The sequence below is a fragment of the Chiloscyllium plagiosum genome, chromosome 5 (genome assembly GCF_004010195.1).
Source record: "Chiloscyllium plagiosum isolate BGI_BamShark_2017 chromosome 5, ASM401019v2, whole genome shotgun sequence".
In the NCBI taxonomy this organism is placed as follows: domain Eukaryota; kingdom Metazoa; phylum Chordata; class Chondrichthyes; order Orectolobiformes; family Hemiscylliidae; genus Chiloscyllium; species Chiloscyllium plagiosum.
In genome coordinates, this window is record NC_057714.1 from 69,860,017 (window position 1) to 69,872,499 (window position 12,483).

Consider the following 12,483-nt stretch of genomic DNA (forward strand, 5'->3'; position numbering starts at 1 on the left):
TGCCATTGGACATTCTCAAAATTGGGGAGTAGCAAATTACAATCCAACCCTGATATTAAGTGATGTTTGGAAGCTGCAGAACAACTTCCTCTCAAGTTCTACTTATCAACATGAGTTCCTCAAGACTGTGGGAAGCCTAAATCATGTAATGTTAGCAAATTTTTAAAAAGCGACTTTGCACTGTTTTTACACTGAAGTGTCCAAGATACAAAATCAATTTTTAAATTTAGTTTATTCAGGTCCTCAGTAACCAAAACAGTGGTTCCTAAAAGGGAGAAAATGAAAATGCTGCTTGAAAGCGAAGTTGAAAAGTTTTTTACTTCAGCTGTTTTTTCATTAGATGAACATATCATTTACATGCAAATGAGACTCCCTTTCCCTCCCTGAATTTAACAGCCACACGAGTGACTGCAACTAGATTAGAGATCAGACTTCTGAGAAAGGGTCACTTGACCCAAAAATTTAACTCTGATTTCTCTCCACAGATGCTAGAACCTTTCTCGCAATTTTTGTTTTTGTTTGATTAAAAAGCCAAAAGAACTGTGGCTGCTATAAAAGTTGAGATCTATTTTGGGTGATGCTTCCTTAGATTTCTGGAGCAGAAACTGATTTATGGCACAATTCAAACTTTTAGCTCAAATATCTCAATTAAAAATCACAGCTGAAAGATAACACCTGACAATACAGCCATTCCTTGATACTGTTATCTAGCCTGAAACTTTAATCTGCTCTGGAAGAGGAGGATGCTCAAACCTAAAATTGTCTGACTTAATGCCAGATAACCAGAGTCAAGTAAGTACTAGGTGAGGCATTTAAAACGTCCACACTTACATCAATGATCTTCCTAATTTAAGTGTCATCTGGCAAAACAGGATGTCTTTTGTTCTATGATGAATTCTAATGATATTATGCATTCTTCAACTGTAGACCAAATGTAGACTAAACACGTGCAACAATTGGGTTTGTACAATATATATATTTGAATTCATTACCTTCATTAGGGAAGCTACATCTTTTGTGCTCATAAGCTTGCAAAATGTTCAATGTCAAACCAAGCATTATTTGGCAGAAGTCAGTACAAAAATCAATGTCCATCATTATTAAAAAAAATTAACTGATTTCACAGCAGTATAGTGCAGCATTATATAATCAGCCAAAAACTCTCATTCCAGATCATGCACTTCTCTTTACATATATATTGTATAACATTGCATAACTTTGCAGCTGGTTATTAGACTGGGCACTCAAAAAGAGGTTAAGTTCTTTTGGAAACTACAGTTTTCTTTTCAATCCTGCTTCAGTTAAATAGTCATGGTGCACATGATGAACTGAAAAAGAAATTGTAAAATGTTTATTAACTTTCTCAATTGCAAATCAAATAAAATTAAACAACTACAAATCTTTCCTTCTATGGTTAACTCATGTTGTATTGCCTTTCAGGACCTTAATGATTTATAACGCTTGACAGCAGATGGTGGTAGTCTAGGCAATCATAGGAGATCAAAGCAAAGGCCAAGCAGGAACCAATATCATGGCTGATTGCATTGCTCCACTTGCTTGGGTGAAGATCAGATAGTTTAGCAGTTTCAAGATTCAACTTTGAATTTGCATTTGTTCCTTATATACACTTTTCACAGAGTAAATTTTAAACTAGTCATTGTGAAAGATTACCTCATGAACTGGTGTCTCTGCTGAAGGTTGGAATTTACCCAAAACCACCAAGGGCAGAATTACACTAGTTTATCATACTCCAAGAGGAGAAAATACTGATGTTGGTGAAATGGCAAATCTAGATATTAGTTTTACCATGAATGTCTCCAAACATTTTCAAATAGGATAACATTTCAATATTGTCCACTAAATATTCTGTTCATATTTATAGTTTAGAAAACATCTTTTATCACATTTATGCATTAAAAAAGGATTCCTCAATTTCATTTGCAACTTGTGGGAGACTCCATCAAAGCCAGTTATTCTTATCCTAAGAACTCATTGACTTGTTAGAATATTTCAGGAGGAATTATTAACTGCAACATGTGATCGAGTCTCTCAGGGGTGCCAGCCTCCACAAATGCCAGTTATGAACTATCATAGAATCTCTACAGTGTGGAAACAGGCCATTTGGCCCAACAAGTCCACTGCAAACAGTATCCCACCCAGACCCTTTCCCCTATTCCATTACTCTACATTTCCCTTTACTAATGCATCTGACCTACATATGGGCAATTTAGCATGGTCATTCACCCAACTTGCACACCTTTGGACTGTGGGAGGAAACTGGAGGACCTACAGGAAACCTGCGCAGACATGCGGAGAATGTGCAAACTTCACACAGACAGTCGCCCAAGGTTGGAATTGAACCCACGTCCCTGGCGCTGTGAGGCAGCAGTGCTAACCACTGAACCACAGTGCCATTAAGTAATTATTAACAACTATTCAACAGGTTTAATGGGGAGGGCAGTTAATTAGTAACTGAACGAAATAGAGGGAGTGTCAGATATAGGATAGACAACATGTGGCAGCTGAGGCTGAAGCAGCTTCTTCCTTGATAAGATAGACAAAACAGGAGATGGTGCCTGATGACAAGATGGTGGTTACCACAAATGAAAATATGCTCGACAGCAGAGCTGTCACACTGCAGTTTGCCTGCTTTTCCATGTTTGGCAAGTATAAATGTAGATTTAAATCATGATTGAGATGGCAATTAAAAAGGAAGCTGTTTTCCATTGAAGCGCAGTCATTGAAAAATTGAGCATAATTGCATATTGAACCATAAACTTTAAATAAATGAAAATAATTATACAATACATCTCAGATCTAAAACTCCTTTTATTAATTGCATTTGTAGAGAGTAAAGGGTCCCCAAGAAACATCGCAGAATCCTTAACCAGCTGAAAATAGCATTGAAGTCAAACAAGAATCCCAAGTTACATTAATTTTAACACCCGATTGTTATCTTAATCTAAATACAATTTTTTGTACTCACATCATCATATGCAAAACTAACAACTCCTTGTTGGGAAGCATCTCTTCTTCTGAAGGCCTCTGGCGGGAAACAACATACACAGAACACACAATCAGTAACAAAAATTCATGATTTATGATGTACGTAATTTAGCAATGTACATGCTCGCATATACAATTGCTTAGCCGAGAATAGAGCTTTCCAAATTTAAAGAGAGCTCTCCCTTAAAATTGTGTTTTATGTCCTCTGCACTCTACCCTACCGCCCTCACTTTGAGAGAGACTAAAAGGGTTTTATTTTGTGAAAAATAAAAAAAAAATAGCATGGAACCCCTACTATTCATTCATGGGATGTAGGTATCACTGGCTAGGCCAGCATTTATTACCCATTTCTAATTGCCCACAGGCTAGTTCGGCATTAACCACATTGTTGTGGGTCTGGAGTCACATGTAGGCCCAAACTAAGTAAGGACAGAAGTTTCCTTCCCTAAAGGACATTAGTGAATTAGATAGGGTTTTCCCCAACAATGGACCGTGGTTCAGTGGTTATCATTAGACATTTTATTCCAGATTTATTGAATTCAAATTCCACCATCTTCCATGGCAGGATTCAAATCCAGGTCTCCAGAATTAACAGGCTAGCAGTATTACCACTAGGCCATCACCTCCCCTTTGAGGACTATCCGGAATACCATGAAAATGCTATGCTAGGGTATAGCCAAGCAATGTTATGTACAAGAAGAGGAGGATTCGAGTTCTGAAAGAACTCTCAAAAACAAAGTTCTTCGTGTATGTTATAAGTGAGTTTGGCAATAAGATTTCTTTGTCTACTATTTCAAATGACTATGCCTTTGCGAAACAGTTTTGACTATGAAGCTTTGTTTCACAAGTCAAGAAACCATGAAGGCGCCTCAAACCTAAAAAAGATGACAATGTAATTATCTAAGGAGTAGAAACTAATTACAGCACACAAAGAGGTTCATCAGATTGATTCCCTCGTTTGTCAAACGAGGAAAGATTGCATCGACTTGACCTGCATTCACTAGAGATTGGAAGAATGAGGTGATCTTATTAAAACTGAAAATTCTAACAGTTGGTCGTAATAGTTAAGTTACAAACTGATTTTGCACTTTGGAACCTTTAAATTTGTATGTTGTGGCTAATGTACAAATATAGATGCATAAAAGGGGCATGGCACAGCATGATCTAACTTGCTTTGATTCATGGCGACATGAATCTTAACCTCAGACTATGTAAATAATTCCCTGCACAGAAAATTCTGTCAGGACCATTCAGCTACAGATCTCACCAGACAGCTGAATTCAAGAGGAGAGGTGAGAATAAATTTTAAATTTGTTTAAATTAAATCAGGTAGGCTGACTGGTTAGTCAAGACTCTGATAAATGAAACAGAATGGATAATACCTCTCTGGTTGAATTAAAACATGTATTAAGTGTGTACATAGTAAGAACATTCAATCATTTTCTAACTGGTGCATGCATCCACAGGAATGCCTCTTCCAAACAAACAGAGTCCACTTGCTAAATTCAGCATTCTCTTCTCTTCGCATAAAATGCTGTTTCACTTTTCATCTTGCAGTCTTAATTGGCAAAAGATGTACAGTCAACAGAATGGGTCTACGTTCAGAATACTCTAGTTTTGTCTGACTAAATGACAGAAGACCAAAACGTTGGGATATTTCCTGATGATGGCATAGTATTAATGTCTGTAACAACCTCTCAAGAACTAAAGCTCAGTCTAAGCTCACAGGCAGGAACATTCAGGTTTGGGCTAATAAGTTGATGTAACATTTACACCACAGAGGTGCTAGGTCCAACAAGAGAGATGCAAACAAAGTTGATGCTCCACATTATTACCGTTGCTAAATACCTAGTCACTAACAAACTAGACCAGTAACTTAACTAAACATGCCATTAAAATTTTCTACCAACAAGAGCAGATTGAAAATCTTCACTGAGCTACTCTTCTCCGAACTCCGCAAAGCCTCTCCATCTTCAAGGCATGAGTTCAGAGTGTGATGGAATGTTGTTCATTTGCCTGGATGAGCATTGATCATGCAACACTCAAGCTTGACACCATCCAGGACAAGGCGAAAGTGAGGACTGCAAATGTTGGAGATCAGAGTTGAAAAGTGTGGTGCTGGAAAAGCACAGCCGGTCAGGCAACATCTGAGGAGCAGGAGAGTCAATGTTTCGAGCATAACCTTATCAGAAATGAGGGAGTGGCCCAAGGAGATAAATGGGAGGGGGATGGGGCTGGGGGAAGGTAGCTGGCAATGTGACAGGTAGATAGATGGAGATGGGGGTGGTGGTAAAAAGGAAGGTGGAGTGGATAGATGGGAAGGAAGATGGACAGTGCCGAGTTGGAAGATTTGATCTGGGATAAGGTGTGAGGAGGGGAAGTGAAGAAACTGATGAAATCTATATCGATCCCGTGTGATTGGAAGGTTCCAAGGTGGAAGATGAGGTGTTCTTCCTTCAGACATTAGGTGGCAAGACTTTGGTTGTGGAGGCAGCCTAGGACTTGCATGTCCTTGGTGGAATGGGAGGGGGAGTTAAAGTGTTCGGCCACAGTTAAAGAAGAACCTTTTCTGGAGCCCATCCAGGACAGAGCCACTGGCTTGATTGGCACCTCACCTTGTTTCTTAGTCCTTACACCAGTGGCAGCAATATATATCACATACAAGATGCATTGTAGCAACTCACCAAAGCACCTTTGACAACACCATCGCATCCCAAAGCTATTATCATCTGGAAGGGCAACAGATGTTTGGGAACATCACTTCTAAGTCAAACACCCTTTGACCTGGTACTGTACTGCTGTTCCTTCACTGTTGCTGAGTCAACATCATTGGAGTCCTCCTCCAATTGTACTGCAGATGTAATTACATCACCAATTCCAGCATCTCCAGATCAATTAGGCATGACATTAAATAACAGCCTTGCCAATAATGATCATATCTCATTTCCAAATTACTAACGTGAACATGACTAAAGAAGTCATCTTATTTGAATTTATACAATTTTGCATTTTTATGCTTTGCTTTAGAGTTTTATCTTTGCAAATTAAATCTTTAAAAGTCAAATTAGATGTGAATATTTGCTATTGCCAGCAGTAACAGGAATGTTTAAAACCATGTGGAAGTTACAGATGCTAGGTTAAAATGTCTCTCTATCTTTTTGAAAATCTAAGTCTTGATGACATTTTATAGAATAAAAAAAAAAATCAGCTCGGAAACATTTTGTTTGAACAATTTTGATATTGGCAAAGTATGTCATGCCAATGCTGGCAATCAAAACTAATTGAAAATGATACTCAATAACCCTTGCAGCATCTGCAAAATAAGGGTCATCACCCCAACAAGTTTACAAATGTTACCAGACCAACTACTGTATTTTCCACATTTTCCTGTTCTGTTATCTCCAACATACTGTATTCAATGTGCTGTACACATATCCCATTCTCAGAGGAGATTCATACCTGTCAGAGCACGGAGTCTTACACAACAGGCTACATAATCATCAAAGGAGATCTTCCCATGGGTGCTATATCGCTTTACAATTCCATTCAAACTTTGAGGAGACAGTCTGTACCCTAGTCAATGAAATGGATAGAAAACATTTCAGACCTTACATAATCTTTATACATCTCTGAAAAAATAAAACTTTTTTTTATATTCATTCATGGGATGAGGACATCACTGGTTTGGCATTTACTGCCAACCTGAATTGCCCAGAGAGCAGTTAAGAATCAACCACTTCGCTGTGGGTCTGGAATCACATGTAAGTCAAACCAGGTAAGGATGGTAGATGTCTTTCCTTGAAAGGAAATTAGTGAACCAGATGGGTTTTCCGACATTCGACACTAGTTTCACGATCATTACACTGATAGTTGCAGATCTTTAAACTGAAACAAAATTCCACCGTCTGCCACAGTGGGATTGGAACTTGGTTCCCCCAGATCATTACTGGGGTCTCTGGATCGATACCACTAGGTCCATCCCTTTTGGTATGAACAGTGAAGTTACAAAATAATTGGATAATTTAGTTTTTTTGGAGATTAGAATTCTTGTGGGGAGGGAAGATTTAAACACACAAATTCTGCAAACATGTCATGCTATATCTATGCCTACATAGGACAGACTTTATAAATACCAGCAATTTACAATTTCTTGGATATTTTAAAGCAGTTGTACTGTTAGGATTGTGATCGGAGGTGCTTTCTGCTATATATAAACAATACTGCCAGACAGTCGTCCCGGGTATTTTCAGTTTTTTATTTACATTCTCAATGTTAAAAAGTTCCTTTTTCAAAAATTTCTATTTGACTTCATTTTTAAATGAAGCTCCGGTTTCTAAACAAAGCAAGACCAACATTTTCTTTATTGTTTAATGTTTAAATTACATGCCTTTAAAGGGAATATTCTTGCCTATATTAGTTATCCAGATTTACAACTCGTACATCATTTAGTAGTGAGGGTCATTACTCTCAGATTTTCTTCCCTCCTGTTAGGGAAGCAGACTACAAAATTGAAGCAGTTATTAATTTCTCTACAGATGGTTACAAATTAGTTGTGAACATGCTGAATTTAAGGTCATCTGAAACATGAAGATATTTTTAGATCCAAGTTTGTGTACAATGACAATTATTTTAAATATGTCATGCTAAGATTAAGATTTGGATTTGCACAGAAATTTTCATGACCATCAGCTATTCATACGAAAGTATTAGGGCGGCACAGTGGCTAGCACTGCTGCCTCACAGCACCACGGTCCCAGGTTCAATTCCAACCTTGGGTGACTGTCTGTGTGGAGTTTGCACATTCTCCCAGTGTTTGCGTGGGTTTCCTCCCACAGTCCAAAGATGTGCAGGTCAGGTGAATTGGCCACGCTAAATTGCCCATGTGTTAGGTGCATTAGTCAGAGGGAAATGGGTCTGGGTTGGGTTTCTCAGTGTGGACTGGTTGGGCTGAAGGGTCTGTTTCCACACTGTAGGGAATCTAATCTATATTTATTGTTGCAATATATGCACACGGCAAATTAACATACAGGCATATTATACCAGTTATTCTGAATAATTGTTGTTGATTGAATATTAAATATAGATCAGGAGATAACTCTTCTCTGAAATAGTGTAGCAAATCTTTTATTTCATCAGAGTAGGAAAATAGGGCCACATTTTAACATCTCATCTAAAGTGTGGCACTTCTGATGATGGAGCACTCCTTCAGTATTTCACTGGAGTGTCAACATTGAATTTTTTCTTAACTCAAGCCCTGAAGGGACACTCACACATGGGACAAACACATTATGTTTCTGCATTGTCTGGGGAGGTTAGTTAAAAAAAATACTAAATCAACAACAAACACAAATTGCTGGAAAAGCTCAGCAGGTCTGGCAGCATCTGTGAAGAGAAATCAGAGTCAACATTTCAGGTCCAGTGACCCTTCCTCAGAATAGACTAACATACTGCATCAATCTATCACTTACCCATGGCACCAATAGCTTGTTGTAGTTCCTGGGGCTCTACAGTTCCACTCCTGTCTCGGTCAAATGTAGAAAAGTTCTGCCGCCAGTTACTCAAAACTGTCCACAGCTCTTTGAATTCTGGAAAACCCATTGTACCGGACATATCTCGCTAGCAATTACCATTAAGGAATAAAACCTTTGACAGTGATCATTTACTACTTAACAACTGGAATATAGTACTAATCAATGAATGCAAAGCTTATAGAAGCAACTTGACAAAAGTTACCTGCAAAAGAAAAATCAGTGTGTAGCAAATTAAAAAGTAAAACATTACCAAGCACAAGTTGTATAGTGTGTAACCAACCTGGAGTCAGGTCTTCTCTGCACTGAGTATATGAATGAGAAAAGAACTTTAATATATGTTAACAGAATCAGACAAAGTTAGATGGCCAGAGGGATGTGCGTAATGTAAATACCAAGACAGACTGGTTGGAACCAATGATCCATGAAATGACTATGCACTATACTTCCAGTCATTGGCAATGATTGCACCAGATTATAAATCATTTGAAAATAAATCAATTTAATTTGACTTTTATACCATGGCACACAAATCAAATTGTGGTTATGTTTTCAGATGGTGTCAACACACAGTTTTGAGCATCATTCTCAGCTAATTATCAAAACAACTTCAATTTGTTAATGTACAGGTAACATGTATATCCTCCAATTTGTCTTTGAAACATGGGGCAAAACCTTGTTGCAGCAAGTGTCCCAGCAACAGGCCCAGAAGTGAGTGGGACTGCTGACTACACGCAATCTCATCGTGACTGGTCAACTGCTGTTGCCCATTGAGGAGCCCAGCTTGCTGTGCGATGAGGGTCAGGTACAAATTTGCTGACTCCACTGTTACCTCATCCTGGGCAAAGGTGTGAGCGTCCTACTTAAACAACACCTAGAGGGGCAAAGCTTTTAGCAAGCCAGCAGCATCACTCTGCTTTTCTAAAGAGAATTTTCAATCTATAGCTGCCACAATGAACCCTGCAGCTGCAAGCCATCACCCTGTGCATTGATTCACCTTGGAGCTTCACTCCAACACCCTCAGTCCTGACTGTTGTGACTTTTAAACCATCTCTATCAATCTCGCTGACTATTTATCAGCGCAGCACCCTTCCCCTCACATTAACATTCAACTTGCCAATAATCATTCTTGACCCTCCATCCATCAGCCTTGGCCTGCCCTTGGTGTTCTTTGACACTCAGTCTCACCATTGACTTGCCTTCAGTTAATCTCTCCTATATCCTGCTTATGATGCCTTCAGGTGAGATGACTTTTTCTCTGTTCTCTTGTTCACTCTGTTCCTTTGGTCTTTATTAGGCCAGTTACAACCCAACCTCTTTCTCATGGACAACCAGATCATCAGCTTCCTGGAGAGCCACAATCTGAGCTCAGTGTAATAGTTCAGCCTCCTCCAATAAACCAAGCTCCCTGTGGAAGAAAAGCAGTTCCTAGTCCCTCTAAATCCACCAAGAACAATACTTTGCCTGTTGCACACCACCTTTACGCAGTTGTGAATCTGAAGGCACATGTTTCTTTCTTGCTGCTGATTTAATGGCAAAGATACATTTTAATCCAGCCACCATTCCAATGCATTAAAAAAATTTAGAGGCAGTGTGGCAAACAGTGGAGATGTAACAGAACACAGACTGCATACAAACAGCTGATATAATTTAATATTGACCGGTGAATTTGTGCAGGAACTGGGAGCTGGAACTTCATAACTCCCCTGCTTTTATATTCTGTTTATGTGAGCCACCTCTGGGGGGTAGAATATTGCACACTGGAAGTGGCAGGGGAGCAAACAGGAAGGGCAAATCTTACAGGATTGCGCTGGAGAGATAACCACCCACTTCCTGTCACCTCATCCAATGTTTGCTGGGCAAAATGATCCTTGGTTGATCTTCCCAACCATGACCACTTAAAGCCTCGAACAATTAACAGCCAATTATAAAGGCCTCAACCTGCCCAATAAACCTTGTCCTTGATAGGCAAGGACAGAGGCTGCCTTCCTGACTGGGAAAGCAGGCTGGTCTATCCAGCTGGGGGCTGTGGAGGAAGGAAGGGAAGAACTCTGACCACTCTTCATCCCCCAATCCTGTAGTCATCTCCCATAAAAATCCTTCATTTTTTCACAGGTCCTCACCTTCTGCACCATTCAGATGGGAAGCCAAGCCTTCATTGGGACACTGCTGCTCAGTGACTGCCAGCATCTAATTGGTTGGCAAGTTCAGACAGGGCAAGGCATCCCAATTCAGTGACCTTATTGGTCGGAGAAGCCGGATAGATTTCGTTTGATCCGTTGGGATTTCTTGCCTGTGGGACATGTCTTATTCTCAAGATGCCCATCTATGATGTCATGGGTTAGGAAACCTGGGCTCAAGTTCCGTCTGCTCCAGAATTGTGCAATAACACATCTGAACAGGTTGATTGAAAATGCCAAGGCTTTAGGTTCACTGATGCTCTTTGTAGCACAGGAGTGGGTCATCTGGGCCACTGACTCCATGCTGGCTCTCTGTTAGGCAATGTAGCCAGTCCTATACCAATGCTCTATCTCTGTAGCCCTAAAAGTTTATTTAAAGTGCCCATCCAATTTCTTTGCGAATTCTGTGATTGCCTGTGAACCTCCTGTGTATAAGGAAGCAAAGTTATTGCCATTTTCTGCACATAAAACAATCAAGTAATGGAACAGCTTTCCTTTATGTTAGAAAATTAAACTGATCAATCTCACAGCAAACATGACTGTTCATATTTTAAAACCAGTATCATTTTGCATTAGTGGAAGACTTTAGTATTTCAAGGATACATCTAACATGGAAATCATTAGCCTGCAGGTCTCCATGCTGAATGCTGCAGAGAAACAACTATGAGAACACCATATAGAATTCACCATGTAATCAGTTTTCAGAATGTACATTGTGGAGTAAAGACTATAACTGTCCACAAACTAGTTGATCAGTGTTTATCAAATTTATTACTTTACTCTCCTGTGTTCAATGAGCATTTTACAGTATTCCTTAATCTAGTGCTCAGTTTTAACTATTTTAAAAACCTGTCATCTAGTGGCTTTCACCTTGGGTAAATCCAAATATTGTAACAACCAATGCAGTACCTTTGAAATGTAGTCACTATTTTAATGCAGGAAATGTGGAAATGAATTTGGATGCAAGAAAATTCCGTGAAAATAGCAATCAGAGGATTTTCAGATAATCTATTTTAATGATGTTGGATGAGGGAAAAATATTTTTCCAGACACCAACAAGGTATACAGGATCCAAATTTAGCTACTGAATGTGTAGAGAATTTTTAAAATATGCAACCAGAGTACTTATAGCAAAGGGTATTATCATCCTTCTGAATGGTTACAGATTGGGAAAGGAGGTAGTTCACTGAGACCTGGGTGTCATGGTACACCAGATGCTGAAAGTAAGCATGCAGCTGCAGCAGGTGTGAAGGAGGCAAATATATGACTACCTTTATAGCGAGAGGATTTGAATCCAACAGCAGGATGTCTTGCTGCAATTGTACAGGGCCTTGGTGAGACCACACCAGAATATTGTGCAGTGTTGGTCTCCTTATCCATGTTTTGGGTTTGGAGGGAATGCAATAAATCTCAAAACTATAAAATTCTAATAGGTCTAGAAAAGGTAATTGCAGATGTTCTTGATGACTTTGGAGTCCAGATCCAGGGGGTCACAGTCTAAGGAATCTTGATAGGTCTTCTAGGATAGAGATGGAAGAAATCCTTTCATCCTGAGTGATGAAATTGAGGACTGCAGATGCTGGAGATCGGAGTCTAGATTAGTGTGGTACTGGAAAAGCACAGCAGGTCAGGAGCATCCGAGGAACAGGAAAATAGATGTTTCGGGCAAAAGCCCTTAATCAGGAATGAAGGCAGGGAGCCTCCTGGGCGGAGAGATAAATGGGAGGGGGGTGGGGCTGGGGAGAGGGTAGCCACAGGGAGATTGGGGA

At 39.5% G+C, this 12,483-nt stretch overlaps 1 protein-coding gene across 1 annotated transcript in view; it reads right to left on the reverse strand.

Annotated features, from left to right (window-relative positions):
* Positions 1–956: 956 nt before the first annotated feature.
* sri (sorcin) overlaps positions 957–12,483 on the reverse strand; it is a 47,020-nt gene continuing 35,493 nt past the window's right edge. The window contains exons 4-8 of the mRNA XM_043690297.1: positions 11,318–11,361; positions 8,475–8,622; positions 6,466–6,579; positions 2,987–3,045; positions 957–1,328 (exon numbers count right to left, since the gene is read on the reverse strand). Coding sequence (XP_043546232.1) covers positions 1,302–1,328; positions 2,987–3,045; positions 6,466–6,579; positions 8,475–8,622; positions 11,318–11,361 — 392 coding nt within the window. The 3' untranslated portion in view covers positions 957–1,301. The remainder of the gene's footprint in view (positions 1,329–2,986; positions 3,046–6,465; positions 6,580–8,474; positions 8,623–11,317; positions 11,362–12,483) is intronic.